At 43.7% G+C, this 19,108-nt stretch overlaps 1 protein-coding gene across 1 annotated transcript in view; it reads right to left on the bottom strand.

The window, feature by feature from the left end:
* The window catches only part of ACSM3 (acyl-CoA synthetase medium chain family member 3), a 37,865-nt gene that overhangs the window by 11,868 nt on the left and 6,889 nt on the right, over positions 1-19,108 (bottom strand). Inside the window, exons 2-10 of the mRNA XM_006026096.3 lie at positions 17,323-17,462; positions 9,516-9,793; positions 8,619-8,829; positions 7,235-7,442; positions 6,165-6,308; positions 5,791-5,947; positions 3,410-3,489; positions 2,051-2,174; positions 115-195 (exon numbers count right to left, since the gene is read on the bottom strand). Of these exons, the coding sequence (XP_006026158.1) occupies positions 115-195; positions 2,051-2,174; positions 3,410-3,489; positions 5,791-5,947; positions 6,165-6,308; positions 7,235-7,442; positions 8,619-8,829; positions 9,516-9,734 (1,224 nt within the window). The 5' untranslated portion in view covers positions 9,735-9,793; positions 17,323-17,462. The remainder of the gene's footprint in view (positions 1-114; positions 196-2,050; positions 2,175-3,409; positions 3,490-5,790; positions 5,948-6,164; positions 6,309-7,234; positions 7,443-8,618; positions 8,830-9,515; positions 9,794-17,322; positions 17,463-19,108) is intronic.

Here is a 19,108-nt window from a genome sequence, read left to right as displayed (position 1 = left end):
GCAGGAAAAATAAGTCCTCTTTCTTTTCCCTGGGCTTACTTGTGCTTTCCTGCAAAGAAATCAGAGCCTTCTTACTTTAAGAAAAAATTCCCTAAGGGTACAGTGGTAAAATACCTGGACATTGTAGTCTGGAGATGGCTTTCCCATAGAACCGGGTTTAATTTGCATTCCCTTGAAAGTTCCACAAACCAGCACCTGTATCAAAAGGTTTTGAAAATTAAACTACATAGCGTGTGGATTCAGACTTTTGATTCACCTTCAAGTTACTAAATTAATAATCACAAATAAAGTTACACGGGACACCAGAGTTTATCACACTGGAGTTTATTGCTTCCAGGCTCCACCTTTACATGTGCACCCACGACTGCAATATGCTAGCTGGATCAGAGCAGCCCGAGCTGGCAGGGTCCAGGGGGTCAGCGTGCCAGCCCAGGGCTGTTCTTACCCAGCTCAACATGCTGCGGAGGGACTGGTTGGGGCACAAGGGTGCTTCCAGTGTGGGGCTAGCTGGCAGGCGGTCTCCACACTTGAAGCACTCTCATGCCCCAGCCAGCCACGTCAGTGTCTACACATGTGGTGCTATGGAATAAAAAAACTCCACAGCAGGATAGTACTTGTTTTTACAAGTACTACCCTGCTGCAGAGTTGATTAGTTTTCTGTGGACTAATAGGGCTGCACATGTGGATGTGAAATATTTAATGTGGAGCTAAATAGTTTACTCTGCAGTAAATGTCTCTTGTAGACACACCCACTGTATAGCAGCTCTGTGAGAAGCAATCATTAAAACTATAATCATGCAACCACTGATAAAACTTCTAAAATCCAAGTTCTGCTCTTGGCATTACATGTACAGTGCTGAAGGAAATTAGGACCAGCTGTGAATGTGAATCTGAAAGCAAAATTTGGCATGTAATGAACAGGAATGTGGTTTTGCAGTATTAGGTTCCTATCCAAAGTGCAATGGAGCCAATACAGGGCCTGACTCCTGGAGATGGCTTTCCCATAGAACCGGGTTTAATTTGCATTCCCTTGAAAGTTCCACAAACCAGCACCTGTATCAAAAGGTTTTGAAAATTAAACTACATAGCGTGTGGATTCAGACTTTTGATTCACCTTCAAGTTACTAAATTAATAATCACAAATAAAGTTACACGGGACACCAGAGTTTATCACACTGGAGTTTATTGCTTCCAGGCTCCACCTTTACATGTGCACCCACGACTGCAATATGCTAGCTGGATCAGAGCAGCCCGAGCTGGCAGGGTCCAGGGGGTCAGCGTGCCAGCCCAGGGCTGTTCTTACCCAGCTCAACATGCTGCGGAGGGACTGGTTGGGGCACAAGGGTGCTTCCAGTGTGGGGCTAGCTGGCAGGCGGGCTCCACACTTGAAGCACTCTCATGCCCCAGCCAGCCACGTCAGTGTCTACACATGTGGTGCTATGGAATAAAAAAACTCCACAGCAGGATAGTACTTGTTTTTACAAGTACTACCCTGCTGCAGAGTTGATTAGTTTTCTGTGGACTAATAGGGCTGCACATGTGGATGTGAAATATTTAATGTGGAGCTAAATAGTTTACTCTGCAGTAAATGTCTCTTGTAGACACACCCACTGTATAGCAGCTCTGTGAGAAGCAATCATTAAAACTATAATCATGCAACCACTGATAAAACTTCTAAAATCCAAGTTCTGCTCTTGGCATTACATGTACAGTGCTGAAGGAAATTAGGACCAGCTGTGAATGTGAATCTGAAAGCAAAATTTGGCATGTAATGAACAGGAATGTGGTTTTGCAGTATTAGGTTCCTATCCAAAGTGCAATGGAGCCAATACAGGGCCTGACTCCTTTCGTTATCTTCAGTGGGCTTTGAATCCAGGCTTTAAAATTCTGGATAACTTATTAAACCTAGATTATTTTCAACATAATTTATTATTACTATTGATTTCTTCCCCTGAAAGATGGCCAGACCATTTATTGTAGTTTTAAATAAGATTTTTCTTGGCAGGATGAATGGAATTTGCTGGAGCATCTCTAAAGCACTTGGATATACCGTTTCTGTCTGTCCATAGCCTTCATAGATATCGAGCCCGGTTTGTGTTTTCCATTTTCCCATCACTTCAGGGTTGATTGGCTCCCCTGCACTCACACAATGTTGCAGACTCTTGAATTTGCAGCTTTGTGTGAAAGAGAAATAAAAGTCAGTCAGGCAAATAGAATAATTTGCCACACAAGGGAAATTAATTCAAAAGGCTGATTCTGTACTCTTCTTTTAGTGTCAGTGTGTCAATAGGAGCTGATTCCCATGAAGGAACTGGGTAGAAGAAAGGGTTAGATCATGTTTGCTGTGTCAGTAGGTTGGTTTATTCTTGAAGTACAAGGGTTCATTATTGTCGTATTTTTTATCCTTACTACTGAAAAAGCTGGACATTCTTATGCCTATAAAAATGTAAAACCTTGTCCAAATGCTGCTACCCTTTTGACTTCCACGTTCCCTTGTGGCAATGAGCTCCGCAGGTTAATTGCAAAATAGGCTACTTTTTTTGCACCTTTTAAAAATTAATTGTACGGCGCCTGTTCTGCAAATGACTCCGTATGAGCAGACCCCACACCTGCAGACTAGCATTGAATGGTTTCTTGTTGTACTACTAGAAAGAGTGACAGAAGGTAGATCTACTACTTCCTATGTCTTTTTTGTTATTGTATTTCTTCACTGTTTGTCTTTTCTACTAAAAATAGAAATAAAACTCTTAACTGAGTCCCCTTCATTCCATTTTAACTATATGGTGTAAAACGGAATTTAGCATATTGTGAAAACCGAAACTCAGCGTTTAATCTCTTACCATAATCTTAGCATAAAATTGGAATTGGAGTAAAAAATAAAGGAAGAATCTTGGCATTTGGTCTTAATGATATTAACAAAAGATTGTGTCATAGTGGCATTGAGTTAGAACCTCCAACCTCCAAATGTTTCAGTTAAACCTACCGGATGCAGGCATATTCCTATCGTTTAGGATATTCAAGGAGTACAAGCTAATAAGGAAAAGTTATTTTTCTTCTTGAAGCAGTGTTCTTATAAACTAGGGCTAGAAAAGAAAGCTTGGGATTGGATAATAGTCTTTTTTTTTCCAATAATATGGTTCAAAATTCTGGACTTCTTTTCAAAGATTTTTTTTTTACCTCAAGTTACTAAACGTATGTAAGTTGCATTATCCCTATATCATATATTTTGGATAAAAGGCTTTGCTGTATTTTGATAGGTAAGATTCATGACATGGAAAAATGCATGGCCAAATTTTGCGCTCACCTTGAAGGTACTACAGGTTTGCGTTGCTGTAAAAACTGCAAAATTTTGCCCACTATTTTGATCAAATATATTGATCTACTGTAACATACTTTGACTATGCTTTACCTGGTCAGGTCATGCTGCACAAGCATTCGATAAGCAGTTGGAGCAGAACAGACAGTTGTTATGGGATATCTGGACAGACTCTAGAGGATTTAAAATGAAAGCTAAGTGTTGCAAGCAGAAGTTACCATGATTTCCTTCATCATTTAAATCAGAAAGCTTATGTTTACAGTGTACTATTTGTAACCAATCTATGAAACACTTGATTAGAATAGTAAAGAATTGTGAAAACACATCTGCCTTCAAAATCTCAAGCACTTTTATCATTTTAAGATAGCTTTTTCTGTAAAACAGCTTGTCAATCAGTTTACAATTAGCCTGACATTTCAGGGCTTTTCATCACAAAACATTTTGTATCCTACTTTACAGCATTTCTTACAATGATAGCTCTTAGTACTTGATTACAAAATAATGGAAGCCATAGAGCTGCTGGTTTGTATGTTTAAAGCAGTGTTTCTCAACTGGGGTGCTGCAGCAGTCCAGGGTGCCACGAGAACCTGTTGGGTTGTTGCGATGTATCCTTATGCAGGCAAGAGCACCCTGTCCTGCAGAAGCTGCTTCACAGTTCAGCTCTGATGTGCCTCTGGGAAACCGAGGCATGCATGAACATTTCACTTGGCTGTGAAGGTGCTATGGCACCCTGGAGTTAGATGCCATTGCTATAGTGCTGCAGGCAGGTGAAACTTCCCTGTGCACCTTGGTTTCCACGAGGCACTTAGAAGCCACATTGGGAAACAGCCACGGAAGAAGAGGGCGCTTCTACCTCTATTGGGTGCATCTAATAACCCTAATGTAGGCAAGAACACCTGCTCCTTCCACAGCCTTTCCCAGTCCATTCCCACACACACCTGGAAACAGAGGTGCATGGGGCAATTCCACACGGCAATGGCTCTGGTCGCACAGGCATCTATATCCAGGTTGCCTCCATCACTAGATAGCACTGTTCTGCCCACCCCTAGCCAGGAAGGGCTGCAGCATGGGACAGGGGTGGAGGGAAGGGGAAGATGCTGGCCTGCTTTATTAGAGAATCCTGATGCAGGCAGGAGCTGCAGCCATTCCCAATCTGAGTATGCATGAGGCACATGGGGCACTTCTACCTGCAAGGGCAGCAGCCATATCCCAAATGAAAAATCACTGAAGTAAACTGAGGCACCACAACAGTGGTTCTTAACAGGGGGTTCTGCCATATTCAAGAGCTGTGGAGGGAGGCCCCGACTCGAAAAAGGTTGAGAACCACCCGTTTAAAGGTTTAATTGGCTGTGAAATATACCTCAAATATCTGCCATTTTTTAGTGTTTTCCAGGCAAAGTAACAAAGGAATGTGCCTTTCTAGGGATGCTACGTTATTAGCATAATTATAAAGTATGAAGGGGCCAGAGCAATGCCTCCCCACTACTCCCCACCAAAAAACCCCAAACAGTGATGCTTGGATATCTTTCACAGTATCCAAAATGGTACTCATGGGATAGGATATAACTTGTGTTGATATTAAAAAATATAACATTGAAAAGTCAGTCTTATGTCAGCTTCTTCACTGTGCCCAAAATCAATGTGCTTTACAAAATTCTCATTGACCTACAACTGCTCTCACTTTAATAACAACATCTCTGTATTTTTACAAACCATTCCTGCAGATATTGGCATGTTTCACTTTTACAGCCAGTAATTCTTGCAGGGTCAATTGAAAAGTCAGTCTTATGTCAGCTTCTTCACTGTGCCCAAAATCAATGTGCTTTACAAAATTCTCATTGACCTACAACTGCTCTCACTTTAATAACAACATCTCTGTATTTTTACAAACCATTCCTGCAGATATTGGCAGGGGCACACAGCATGGCTTTTATTCAGCAAAGTACTTAGTCCCATACTTCCCTACCCTTAGTCTAAAGGTGATATAAGCAGGTAGAAAAAGTTAAGCATCTGTTTAAATGCTTTGTTGAACCAAGCTTGTATCAACTACTCAATAGCATTAACTAGGGTGGGGCCCAGGCACCAGTGCCAGTGTACCACCCTTCCTCCCTGTTTCCCCACACTAGAAGTCTTTGCAGCAGCAGGGGTAGCTCTGCACTGCCTCTACCTGTCTGAGGAATTGGGCAGTGCATTACTGCACCCAACTGCATATTCAGGCAAGGGGGAGGGGAACGACAATGCGAGCTGGATCAGCAAAATGGTGTCCCCCTGCTATCCCAGGCACTCAATGTGTGTCCTACACCACTGCTACAACTCACTACTGAGAGCTGGTTGGTTGATTATCTTTTGGTAAAGGGCTGCAGACTTGCAGCATGCAGCCCATCACACAACGGTGAGGAAGTGGGAACTTAGGCAAAAGCAACACGGAAGGAAAAGCCTGCTGTTAAACAATTCCATTGTTTCTTGTCACTTACATCCAGGACAGTTCTTGCATCAAATCGTGGCATGTGATGTACGAAGACACACGCCCCTTGAATCCATGGTGCTAGCACGCTGCTCCAGGCTGACTTTGCCCAACCTGTGTCTGACGTATTCCATAGTATATCAGAAGAGGTCAGATCCAGCCAGTACCTAACAATACAAGGAAAAAGATTTGTGGGGGATTTTCTTTATCATATAAAAAGGAACTTCACATGACTGTTCTGATCCAATATAACCATAACTGACTAGAGGAATTATTCCTCGTCTCTTGGAATAATAGTTTTGTCATGACTTTAATGAAACTGACAGTTTTTGATATTGGAATATTCTGCAAAAACACATGATTTACAGCAGTCACAGACTATACCTTCCAGTTACTGTGAGTCCAATGCCATGACTGCTGTGGGAATGCTCAGTCATTTTTGGAGATCCTGTTGTTCCGCTGGTAAAAAACGCAGACATTAGATCTTGATGTTTTGTGTTCACACAGCTGTGGTCAGCACTAGCATATCTTTAACAGACAAAAGGAGGCAAAAAATAAACTCAGAGATCCTGATTGTGTTTGTATAAAATAACTTCTGTGGAGTTCTAGGAGAGTATGCACCAAGCAGCACTACTGGGACAGTGTTTTCTCTTTAGAGAAGGACATCCTGTGAGGGTATATCAAGGTGACTGCACAGAGCTTAACCACATCCTGAGAGGTCAGATGACATGAAATCTGACTTTAAAAAAAGCGACCTTCAAACCGTGTTTTTTTCTCTTCTTTTTCTCAAACTGCATCTTAACCTTTTGCATTAGAAAAGGCTTGTGATATTATTTCACCAAGAACTCACAGCCAGCCAGCTCCAGGGGAGATGGGGAGCATAGAGAACTGAATACTTCCCTGCTGGAGACCCTGCAAGAGGGTGGGCAGGAGGAGAGCTCCATGATGCCAGCCATTCTCAGTGTGCCAGTCAGCACAACTGAGCTAGGGCTGCATGACAAAAAAAGCGATGCCAGGGAAATGGTTGACCTTATCACTAAGGTCTGAATTTGGATTGTGGCACCAATGCTACCTGAACACAGCAATCCTGCAGCTGTTAAAAGCTTTAATACCAAATGTTAAGGTGGCACAGGGAAACTTGTATTGCCAGCACCTCCACTTAGTCCTTTTCATCCTGGATGGTAGTGGTGTGCCACCATTTGGGAAGAGCTGCCTCATATATTTTGTGGCTTCACACTAGACAAACATTCACTAAATGTGAAAAGACCCAAAGCCACTGGACTAGTCATGGCTCTAACAGGAATGCTGGTATTTTCCCTTTGTGTGCATCTTTCCAGCTCCTAACAAGATGAAAATGTTACAGCATATTTTACCTTCCCAGGTCCTATTCACAATCCAGCCAGCATGCTTCCCTCTCATATTACTGCAAGGCTTTCACTGTAACAGCTACTCACTTGATGAGTTCTTTAAAACTCAACCATCCTTTCTTGTGGTCCTCTGCCACCAGTAGCTTGGATTTCAGGAACTGGCATTCAGACTCAATGGAATCTACAGCTGGTGCCAACACATCATCAGTGATAATACACTTCGCTTTTGACATTTGTAGTCTATGGAGAAGGTCTTTTGCGGTCAGCTGTGATGTTCCAGGAATAAGGATAGTTCCTAAAGGGGGTGCCAGATGTAAACCTTAATAATAGCATTGCACACACCTGTTAGCCAAATTGTATTCACCTTACACTTATTGGTAGCTTCCCTGACTTCAGCAGTTATGTGCTGGAGTAAGCAAATAGGATTTGGCTCTAGGTTTGTAAATGTATTGCTTTTCCATAATTATATTATTTAAGATCAATATAAATTTGTGGTTAAGACCACAGCCAAGGGCATTTATGAGGTCCATTAAGAAAAGCTAATAAATAATAGATTTCACTCGTATAGAATGTACTGTACTTATAACAGCATTGGACTTGAATAATAAGGGTCATGGATTAACATCTATTCATTTGATAAGAGTGATAGCTGCATCTGCTTCCTTCAGATAAAAATGCATCTTCGTTGATTCTCATTTTTCATCATGGCACCTTACACATTTTACTAGGAAAGCCAGCTAACAATGTATAGAAAACATCAAACCCTTGATAAAGGACTCATTCTATAAGGGTACCATATGTATGCAAACAGCTTTCTAGACAGAGATGATTAGCTATATGACTAATTGTACTGGAGAAAAAGGAAGGTTTTGCAATAAAAGTATTGGCTGGGCTCACTGGATTTAGATTTAACCTCACTTCTACTGTAGACTTCCTTGGTAAATTTAGGCAAGTTGCCTAGTGTCCGATTTTCCCAAGCACCAACTGAAATAATTATTCTTTTCATGCTTCACTTCTTCATATGTAAAGTATGACATGCAATACTTCACAAGGACATTGTGAAGATAAACTATTAGTATTTGTGAGGCTCTGAGATACTTTGGGTTTTATTAAATATTTAGACACAGCAAATATTTAAATAAATATTTAAACAAATCCCATTAATAAACACTCAGATGCACATCTGAATATATGCAAGCAAGCAGAAGAATCCATCTGATGTTTATCATGAGCAATGAGAATGAGAGCAGTGATATAGACAGAGAGAGTATTAAGGCTTTTGTTAATAGCAAAAGTAAAGGATGCTTGAAAACCAAACAGTACAGCTTAGACAGATGTAGCTATATCGCACTCATTTGTCATTGTGAATGGCCATGTTTCCGATTGAGAATGCCTTTGTAATTTTGAGCTTGCTCAGTGCTGATTACTGATTCTATTCATAAATACTAGTTTGTCTGGTTTTTTTACTAACCTGTTCTCATACAAGCCATGTTCACCAGCCACCATTCTGGTATCCGGGGCAGAATTAAAATGACTCTGTCTCCTTTTTGTAGGCCACATACCTCAAACAGTACATTAGCCACTTTTCTGGAGAGGACTCCCAGCTCCTCAAAGCTCCACCTCACCTCATCTCCATTATCATTCACCCACCAAAATGCTGGGTTTGTGGGCCTCTTCCCCTCCTAATGAACAACATGGCACATTATAAGTGCTTAGGTTAAGACATGCATCACTTCCCCTCAGATCTCAACAAGACAAATGTTCGTAACTGATGAGTCACTGAGGCAACTCTGGCCTTATTGGAGTCTATTGCAGTTTTGCCACTGACTTCAGATAAGCTCTGCTCACTTGTTTGAAAGAACATCTGTAGGTACCCACCTTCAAGAGATGCCAGGTACTAGATCATGAGTGGATGGCAACACCCACCAACAGTCTTGACTCACATTCAAGTTCCAGAGAGGGTGGGATTCCAGGCACATCCCTGTTTTCAGTGCTTTTTATTGGCTATCTCTAGGCAGCTCCACACACAGTGTGCAGGACTTTTTTGGATCGTCCTTGAGAGGCGTCTACTCTGTGCATACGTTGAACTGGGAACTTGTGGGCATAACACTGGGTTTTGGATTCCATTATGGGCAGCCATATGCCTACAAATTCAGTGCTACAATGGCTAAGCCCTTTGTTGGATATAATCCATAGCCTTGCAGCAGTCAGTGAGGTTACTCATGAAAGCCAGCGCTATAGCACCAAGCTGGGGGGAATAGTAGAACTTGGGAATTTCTAGTCGATTTGTAATTGCAAAGTCAGATAATTTACTTGTCAATGATATTTTTCATGAAAATCTTAATGTTAGAAGTTGAAGAAAGTTTACCTTTTCCACTGCAGTCCATTTGTCCAGCACATCTCTTGCAAAGTTGAAATACTCAGGTATCTCTGGTTTGTACTGTTGTTTTATGGATTCGTAGTCTGAAAAATTCTGAGGAGCCAATAGTGTGCCGCCTTTGTTAGTGTATTGGAAGAATCTAATCGGAGTGCGCAGGGACCTGCAGCCTTGGGTTTTCAGGAAGAAATGCACAGCAGCCAGAGCCATAACAGGGCCTTTTGGTTTATTCTGTCATCAAGTCACTTGTTGCAGGGCTTATCTGAAAACTATACAGTGCAGAAAAAAAATACTTGCCAAATAGATTCAAAAGAAGATTTAAAATGTCTTTATATCTAGGTTATGAAATAATTAAACCTTATCCTGCACTTTATAAAAAACAAGCTTCTCATGTAATCTATTAAACTGTTGTTATTATATGTATGACTTGATTGTGTTATGAAGGTCTTTTATTGCAAGTGCTTTGTTTCCTAGTCAAAAGAAAATGAGGCTGGTGAGTACCTATCACACACTCCAACTGTCCTTGTAACTGCTATACCCTACATCACTCTTTTGCTTACAGAACTGAATCAAAACTCAGGAAAAGAGTACTCATAAGCCAAATTTTGCATTACCCACCAAAGGAGAAGTGCTGCTGCTGACACATAAATGAAAAGTAAACACTTCTTTCTTTTCAGTGGACCATGTCAGCCTCATCTCAGTCCCTGGAAAGATCATGGAGCAGGTCTTCAAGAAATCCATTTCTAAGCACTCTGAGAAGAAGGTTATTAGGAACAGTCAACATGGATTCACCAAAGGCAAGTCACGCTTGACCAACCTGATTGCCTTCTATAATGAGATGAATGACTCTATGGATGTGGGGGAGAGCAGTTGACACGATATACTTTGACTTTAGCAAGGCTTTTGATATGGTTTCCCACAACATTCTTGCAAGCAAACTAAGGAAGTATGGGTTGGATGAATGGACTGTAATGTGGATAGAAAACTGGCTGGATTGTTAGGCTCACAGGGTAGTAATCAATGACTTGATGTCTAGTTGGCAGCCTGTATCAAGTGGAGTGCCCCAGGGGTCAGACCTGGCGCCGGTTTTGTTCAATATCTTCATCAGCGATCTGGAAGATGGGATGGAATACACCCTCAACAAGTTTGCAGATGACATCAAGCTCAGAGGAATAGTTGATACACTGGAGGGTAGGGCTAGGATTCAGAGACCTTGACAAATTAGAGGACTGGACCAAAAGATATTTCATGAGGTTCAATAAGGACAAATGCAAAGTCTTGTTCTTAGGATGGATCAATTCCACGCACTGGTACCGGCTGAAGATCAACTGCCTAAACAGCAACTCTGCCGAAAAGGACCCAGGGGTTACAGGGCACAATAAGCTGAACACGAGCCAACAGTGTGTTCTCATTGTGAAGAAGGCTAATGGCATACTGGGCTGCATTGGTAGGATCATTGCCAGCAGATCAAAGGTAGCAATTCTTCCTCTCTGTTCAGCACTGATGAGGCCACATCTGGAGTACTGTGTCAAGTTTTGGGGCCCCCACTACAGAAACAATGTGAACAAACTGGAGAGAGTCCAGCAGAGGGCAACAAAATGGTTAAGGACCTGGAGCCATAGGTGACACGTAGGGGGGGCACTTTCCACCCCTGAGAGTGAGCACTCTGGCTGATAGGGGGCATGGAGAGTGCTAGTGCCTCCCCTGAAATTGGCTCCACCAGCAGCATGTTGGCAGCTGACGTGCCCGTGGTGGAAGTGCCAGCACTTCTGCTCCCACCATGCTGCGTGTGTTAGTGCTGGCACTTTTGCCACCTGCCCCTGTTGCCAGCTGGCCACTGGGGGAACGCCCTGCCCCGGTTGTGTCCTGCTCGTGCCTCACCAGACTCAGAAGGCACCAGTCGCCCATGCCTGGGGCACATGGGGCTGAGGGAGCTGGACTTATTTAGTCTGGAACAGAAAAGACTGAAAGGGGATTTAATAGCTGCCTTCAACTACCTGAATGGTGGTTCCAAAGAGGATGAAGCTCAGTGGTGACAGATGACAGAACACGGAGCAATGGGCTCAGATTGCAACAAGGGAAGTTTAGGTTAGATATTAGGAAAAAACTCTCTCATGCAGAGGGTAGCAAAGCACTGGAACAGGCTACCCAGAAAGGTTGCAGAATCGCCATCCTTGGAGGTTTTTAAGTCCCAGGTAGACAAAGCCTTGGCTGGGATGATCTAGTTGGGGATTGTCTGGCTCCGAGTAGAGGCTTAGACTAGATGACCTGCTGACACACATGCTGAAGACTGGCTACCCCAGATCTAGTCCAATTGCCTGCTCATGGCAGGATCATCCTTATGCAATAAGCAGTATAATTATTATCTGTCAATTGTGGTTGGGGTTTTTTAAGTGATCTACCCTCTATGCAGTGAGACTTGTTAGATTTGTGAAGGCCAGATCAGGGAGTTGTATATAGGGTGACCACCTGTCCCTAATTGGGTGGGACAGTCCTGGAATGGGAATCTCAAGTCCCAGTCCCAGGCTGCATGACTCCAGAACAGCATTTGTCTCAGATATGCAGCATTGTGCAGAGATCTGCGGGAAATGGTGGGTTTTCCTTTGCAGGCTGGCAGCGTTCCAAGAGAGGGACACAGGGGGTGCCATGTGCATGCCTGCACTCATGCACGTGGCAGGGAATACAGCCAGGCAGTGTGGAGAGCAGCTCCCTGCAGGTAAGTCTGTGGGAGAGAATGGAGTATGGGGGGGGGGGAAGTGGGAGGCAGATCAAGTTCCCCATGGTGAGGGAGGGAGTGGGGTAGGGGTTGGGGGTGATGCCCAGCCGGGGTGGTGCATGGGGCTGGGATATGGAGTCAGACAGAGCCATGAGTGGCTTGTTTAGGGGGTAGGGCATGGGGGGTGCAGTTCCCCACTGCTGCATGCACCCCCAGGGGGGATATGAGGGGCATGAATCCCTGCGGATGTGTGTGCGGGGCGGGGGCAGATGCGGGCTGCCTCCTGTGGACTCCGGGCTCTCCACCCTGCTGCCCTTCCCCCAGGAGCCCCACCGACCATGCCCCCTGCCAACTCAGCAGTAGCAAGGGGCACAACTCCACTGTTAATATTGGATCAGAAATTAGTGCTGAAGAATGGGACACCATCTGGAACAATGGTCCTATCACATCCATCTGTACAGTAATAATATGTTTTTAAAATCCTATTTTGATGGTATCTCATCCTATGTAGAATTAAACATATTTATGGTTCAAGAACAGGCAAACGTTGGCGGGAGTGCAGTCAGTTGGGAGGATTCTATTTGATGTGGTGGATGTGTCCCAGAATTAAGACTGTTCTGGAAGAAGATAACATGATCCTGGGGAATAACAGGATGCCAGTAACCCGTTTCTGTTTTTACTGAACCTTCCTGCAACACATAAGTAACATAAAGATCAGGCCTCCCACATTTCATATGATATATCATATGGATATAAGGAAAAACTTCTCCATGGTTCGTGTGACCAGACTCTGGAATAGACTCCTAGCGGAAGTCTACCCTGGAGATCTGCAAAAGGTAACTGGACACACACCTTGCTAGGGTTATTTAACCCCAGCAGTCTTTCCTGCTCAGAGCAGAGGGGCTGGACCTGACGATCTCACAAGGTCTCTTCCAGCTCTAAACTTCTGTAAATTGACTGACCACTCATCTTCTAGCAGCTGCAAGAATTACAGCTGCAAAAAACTGGAACAGAAGTGACCAGTGACTGATTTTAAAAAGTTTTGGGAAATGTTAGTAATGGAAAAGTCATCTTATCATGTCACTGTTGTATAGGTGAGAAGGAAAAAAGATGCTTGCTTAGAAATTTGGTGGAGATTCTTGAAATTTCATAAAAAAGAATCTTCTCCTGCCTCCAAACCAGACAGTTTGAGAAACTGTGTTGAATATTAAGGAAAATGCAAGTTCCATGAGCTTACATTTAAGAATAGATTTAAAATTTAAGAGCAGAGATGTGTAGAAATTTTCACTATGTTGAGTTCTGAGGAAAAAGTGTTGGGAAGTGAATTATATACAGATAAAGAAACACAAAAGCTTAACATTGACTGAAATATAAAGGAACCATCAGAGACTTGAACAGAAAAGAACACAAATGTGGATGCTGACTTAAGGTAAAGGCGCAGAATTGGTGGAAGTTTAATGTCTGTATATATATTTTAGTGAATCGGATGCATCTTTAAATGTTAAATTTATTATGTGATAAGTTGGATTCATTAATAAAGTTAAGAACAAAATACAGAGATGGATAGAGTCAAATGCTATGAATGAATAAAGTAGACAAATGAAAGCTTGTAGCCTATGAAAGCTTTTCTGAATGAGTTAGTATTCCAAGGTGCCACTCTGTCCTGCTTTCTACCAGAAGTGGATAGAAGTGAACTAGGAAAGAACCAAATTCTGCTTTAAAATGGAAGGCCCCAATAAAATGTCCTGCAATAGATTGGCAGATTCAATTTGTGCGTGAAAAGGCCGCATGCTTGTACACTGCCAGGAAAGAAGGAAGGAATTTAGAAGACATTTATGCCATGGGGGTGAATTTCCCAGTGCATTCTTGTCTGCAAAACTGCCCGGATGGAGTCATTCTCTACCTTTGGAATTGCTACAGCAATGTAATAGAAATCCTAGCTGCAGAGGGAAACATTGCAGAGAGAGAGAAGAATAATCAGTAAACAAGGAAAAAAACAAAAACAATATAAATATCACCTTGAAAAATCTGAAATGAGATGTCTGACTCTCAGGGCTGCTGTCAGGGACATTTTCTAGGGTAGCAGCCTCAGAGAGGGTTTCCCACCCCTGGCAGAGTCCCCTAAGCCCCTGGTGCAGAGAGAGGATTCCCTGCCTCCCAGTCAAAATGGTCCTGTGGGGTTGACAGGCAGAGGCTAGCGAGCAGACGCTTTACTGCCTCAGCCCTGTGAAAACAGCGGGGTGGGAGGGCCAAAGAATCCCAGCTGGCTCTCTAGGATGTGTGGGGGGAAGTTGAAAAGCCTGGTGGAAGGGGCCTTCCCCTCCCTGTGCCTTTCAGATCCCAGCTGGGGAGACTGGTGCTGGGCTGGGGGGTGGTGTTTGTAGCATGAACTGAACTAATGTAGCTGGTGTTAACATAGAATGTAATAGTAGTAAACTGTAACCATGTTAGTCTTGTCCTGTAAATAACTTGAAAACTCAATTTTGTATTCTTGTGCTTGATTTAAGCGAATGAACTCTGCATGCCCTTTATGTATGAGTGTGTGAGAAAGGGTGAATGGTGAGAAAATGGCATAGAGACAGGAAAAGAGGATTTAACTGTTTGTAAGCAACAAGGCACCAAATGTGTAAGTTACCAGGCAGTAAACTAATTAATAGATGGCTGAAGAATCCCTTTGAGGCCTAGGGCACACAGGAGATAACAAGGAGGAGGAATGCACACATCCTGCCAGATGGGCAGCAAAGATACTCCAAGGCTGAGATACCAACTGTTATGACCAAACTGACCTTGGGCTGAGATAAGCAGAAGATGGATGAGAAACAACTGCAAAAACAGAAATTGGGTATGGAAAAACCCCAAAGTGCAAAACAAAGGGTGCCAATCCCCATAAAAGAGGACTCTGGAATACACCAGGTTGGGCGAGTCTCTCTCAACTGCTGCTTTCTTCAGAGCACAGACACATCTGTTCACCCCGCTCCAGCCTGCTATCTGCATCTTCTCTCATTAGGCCTGGGCCAGGCACCCAGTACTCCTATTGAACAACTGCTGCTGGTAACTATAATATCTGAATGGAATGGTTGTTTTGTGTTTGTGTATGTCTGAGTGTAATGATGTGTAGGATGATTTGTGTGCGTCTGTATGAGTGGTGTGTCCGAACCTTTATGTCTAATTCATGTAATCAATAAACGCGGTATTTTGCCTTATCCCCCTTTATAAAGGTCTTGCTCTTGATTTGATAAATTGGTAATTCAAAGTAACATGTTCCCTGCACCCCAGCCCTTCAGACAGCTGGTGTAGGGCAGAGCTAAGGCAATCCCAGCCCGGCTTGCGGGTCTGTTGTGGGGGAGGGAGGAGAGATAAGCTTTCCCTCCCATTGTACTCTGCAGACCCAGGCTAGGGGGTCCTGAGGTCTGTTCCCCTGCCCTACATCCTGTCAGGCTCACAGGCACAGGCTAGGGAGCAGAGGCTTTACAGCCTCAGCTCTGAAAGCAGCGGGGTGGAGCTAGCTCTGCTCTGTTGGAGCAGACAGCAGAGCCCTGGGCTGCAAAGCATCCTGGGATACTGGGGGACTGTGAGTTAACTTGAATTGGGAGTGGATCTGGGACAGAAATTCTGTAAACTGGTTTGACCTAAATCAGTTAAGTTTGATACTACATCCATCCAGGTATATCTTAACTGGTTTTGGCCATTTTTAAAGCAGTTTATGTGCACTGAACTTCTGTCCTGTTACAGGTTTAAATCAATTTTTGATCACTTAAACCAGTTTACATGCAACTTCTGTCCCTAGCCATAAAGTAAGCCATAGGAGCCTGATACTACATTCCCTATGCACGCAGTTACAGTCTCCAGAGCTGTCAATATTATCCCTTTCATGAGTATTAAATAGTCTCATTAAAAAAAAAAAAAATCACATCCTGGTTAATAATATTTTAACTGCAGTATACAATAGAGAGGCCCTCGTGCTTTGACAGATTTGCAAATGCATGGAAATGGTTTAGAACTGATCACAATAATCTTGGCTTTTGCCTAAATGTAACATTTACAAGAGAGACTGCAAAGAGGATGTGACAGCTTGGAATACAGTACTCTACAGAAAGCAACAATAAGCCCAAGTGAGCTAATCATCAGGGAGAAAGTTAACTGATGCAACAATACCTTTCTCAACCTGACTGCATTCTGTGAAGAGCAGGTTTTTTCAAGTGTGTCAGGTTCAACGTAATAAATTGGTTATCACAAAGTAACGGACACATCTAATCACTAACAACCCCTCCAGAGCTTTCAAACAAACACGATTTTAAATGTTTCACTGAAACACATGCACTAGAATCCTTTATCACCAGAGGGAGAAACCGAAAAAAAAAGTAAAACTGTTTGATGACTGATCTGACGTTAAAGGAGTCTCTCACCTCAAAAATGTGAAACTTCACAGTGAATCTGGAAACTTTGAACTAGACTTCTTTTTGGAGTTGCCTTTTTTCCCCTTTTATTTGTACAACAATAAAAAAAAATGGTAATTTAAATTTCAAGGTGGTTCAATATGGACTCAAATTTGGAGCACATTATGCAACACCAATTTTGTTCAGCAAATTTAGTGATTAAAAAAAAGAGGGGAAGAGATTTTAGCAATATGGATCTGTAGCATTCAATTTGTATGAGACATACCTCAAAGAGAAACAGAGCAGATTGGGTGGGAGAGAGATTTACCCAAATGAAAGAGTAGGGGAGAGAGAGAAAGAGAAAAATACAGATTAGAGTGAAACCAACACTGGCATTACATCAGAAAATGTCCCTCAAAGCAGCCCCAGGGTTCAGTGTCCTCATTACAAGAGAGGGCTGCCATGTCATAGCCCAAAGCCAGTCTGCCTCACTCAGGCAGGGAACCCTCTTACTTCTTTTCAAGCTGACTTCCAACAGAAATTTTAGACCATGCTGGCTGTGCTCCACATCATTAGTGAGATGTCTAGTAATGGACCCCCTTGCTTGAGGTCCTTGTTAAAGGCCATATCCCACCTTTGAACCCTGAGAGGCAGGCAGAAAATGGCACGAAGAGAAAAATTAACCACAGCTTAAATGTAGACTTACATGAGGGGCTCCAAAATCTTGTGCGTCCATGAAATGAGTTTCTACACAGCTCTGGAAAGCATAGGAGATTCTGCCTTCTTCTTTCCTCAGCTGCAGAGGGACAGAATGGTCAATACTAAGGCACAATTGGATCCAAGCCTCTGTAAACAGAATGAGATTGCAACACGTATAAATATATTTGAGTTCGCTTTCATCTAGCTAGCTTGGGCAAACACTGTCCTAAAGCCGTGATGGTAAGATACCTGTTTCCCTCCGATGAACCCTCAGCCCCTAAACAGTAGTACCAAAGGCAGCAAAGAGTTATGATGAACATGTCAGCAAAATGCTTATTGAGTGAAAATAAAACTGTCACATGTAGAACTTAGATTTCTGCCAGTAGGATCCTAAATTCCGTGCTGAGGGTTCATAGAATCATAGAAGTCGGGTCGGAAGGGACCTTGTAGATCTTCAAGTCCAACCCCCCTGCCTGGGCAGGAAGAAAACTGGGCTCAAATGACCCCAGCCAGGTAGGCATCGAGTCGCTTCTTAAAGACCCCCAGGGTTGGAGCCAGCACCACTTCCCTTGGAAGTTGGTTCCAGATCCTATTCGCCCTAACTGAAGTAGCTCTTACGGATGTCTAATCTAAACCTACTCTCCAACAACTTGTGGCCATTATTCCTTGTTATTCTGGGGGGCGCTAGGGGAAACAAGGTCTTCCTCAAACCTTTCTGGTCCCCCCTACTGAGTTTATAGACGGTCACCAGGTCCCCCCTCAGCCTTCTCTTGTGAAGGCTGAACAGGTTCAGGTCCCGTAGCCTCTCAGTGTAGGGTCTGCCCTGCTGTCCCCGGATCATGCGGGTGGCCCTCCTCTGGACCCTCTCAGTGTTGTCCACATCCCTCTTGAAGTGGGGTGCCCAGAACTGGACACAGTACTCCAGCTGTGGGCTGACCAGTGTCGCGTAGAGGGGGAGCATCACCTCCTTGGACCTACCTGAGATGCACCTGTGGATGCACGATAAGGTCCGGTTAGCCCTGCTGACCGTGACCTCACATTGTTGGCCCATGTTCATCTTGGAGTCAATGATGACTTCAAGATCCCTTTCTGCCTCCGTGCTCTCAAGAAGGGAATTTCCCATCTTATAAGTGTGCTGCTGGTTACTCCTGCCCAAGTGCAGCACCCTGCACTTGTCAGTATTGAAATGCATCCTGTTTTTGTTAGCCCACCCCTGTAACCTGTCCAGGTCTTTCTGCAGTCTTTCCCTCCCTGCTAACGTGCCCACTTCACCCCATATTTTGGTATCATCAGCAAATTTGAACAGGTTATTTTTCACCCCGTCATCCAAATCGCTGATAAAGAAATTGAACAGCGTGGGCCCAAGGACCGAGCCCTGGGGGACTCCGCTGCCCACTTCCCCCCAGGTCGAATATGACCTGTCCACCAACACCCTCCGAGTACGACCCTTCAGCCAATTTGCAACCCATCTGACTGTGTAGGCATCGATGCCACAGTTGCCTAGTTTTTTAACGAGGATGGGGTGGTCGACAGTGTCAAAGGCCTTGCTGAAGTCCAGAAAGACTACATCCACGGCGACACCTGCATCCCATGCTTTTGTGACCTGATCATAAAAGGCAATCAGGTTGGTCTGACATGACCTGCCCCTAATGAAACCATGCTGGATGCCCCTGAACATCATCCCCGATGCCGGCCCATCACAGATGTGCTCCTTGATGATCTTCTCAAAGAGTTTCCCCAGGATTGAGGTAAGACTGACGGGCCTATAGTTGCCCGGGTCCTCCCTCCTCCCT

The sequence above is a fragment of the Alligator sinensis genome, unplaced genomic scaffold (genome assembly GCF_000455745.1).
Source record: "Alligator sinensis unplaced genomic scaffold, ASM45574v1 scaffold330_1, whole genome shotgun sequence".
Lineage (NCBI taxonomy): Eukaryota > Metazoa > Chordata > Crocodylia > Alligatoridae > Alligator > Alligator sinensis.
The sequence above is the reverse complement of the archived record's forward strand: the minus strand, read 5'-3'. Positions and strand labels throughout refer to the sequence as shown.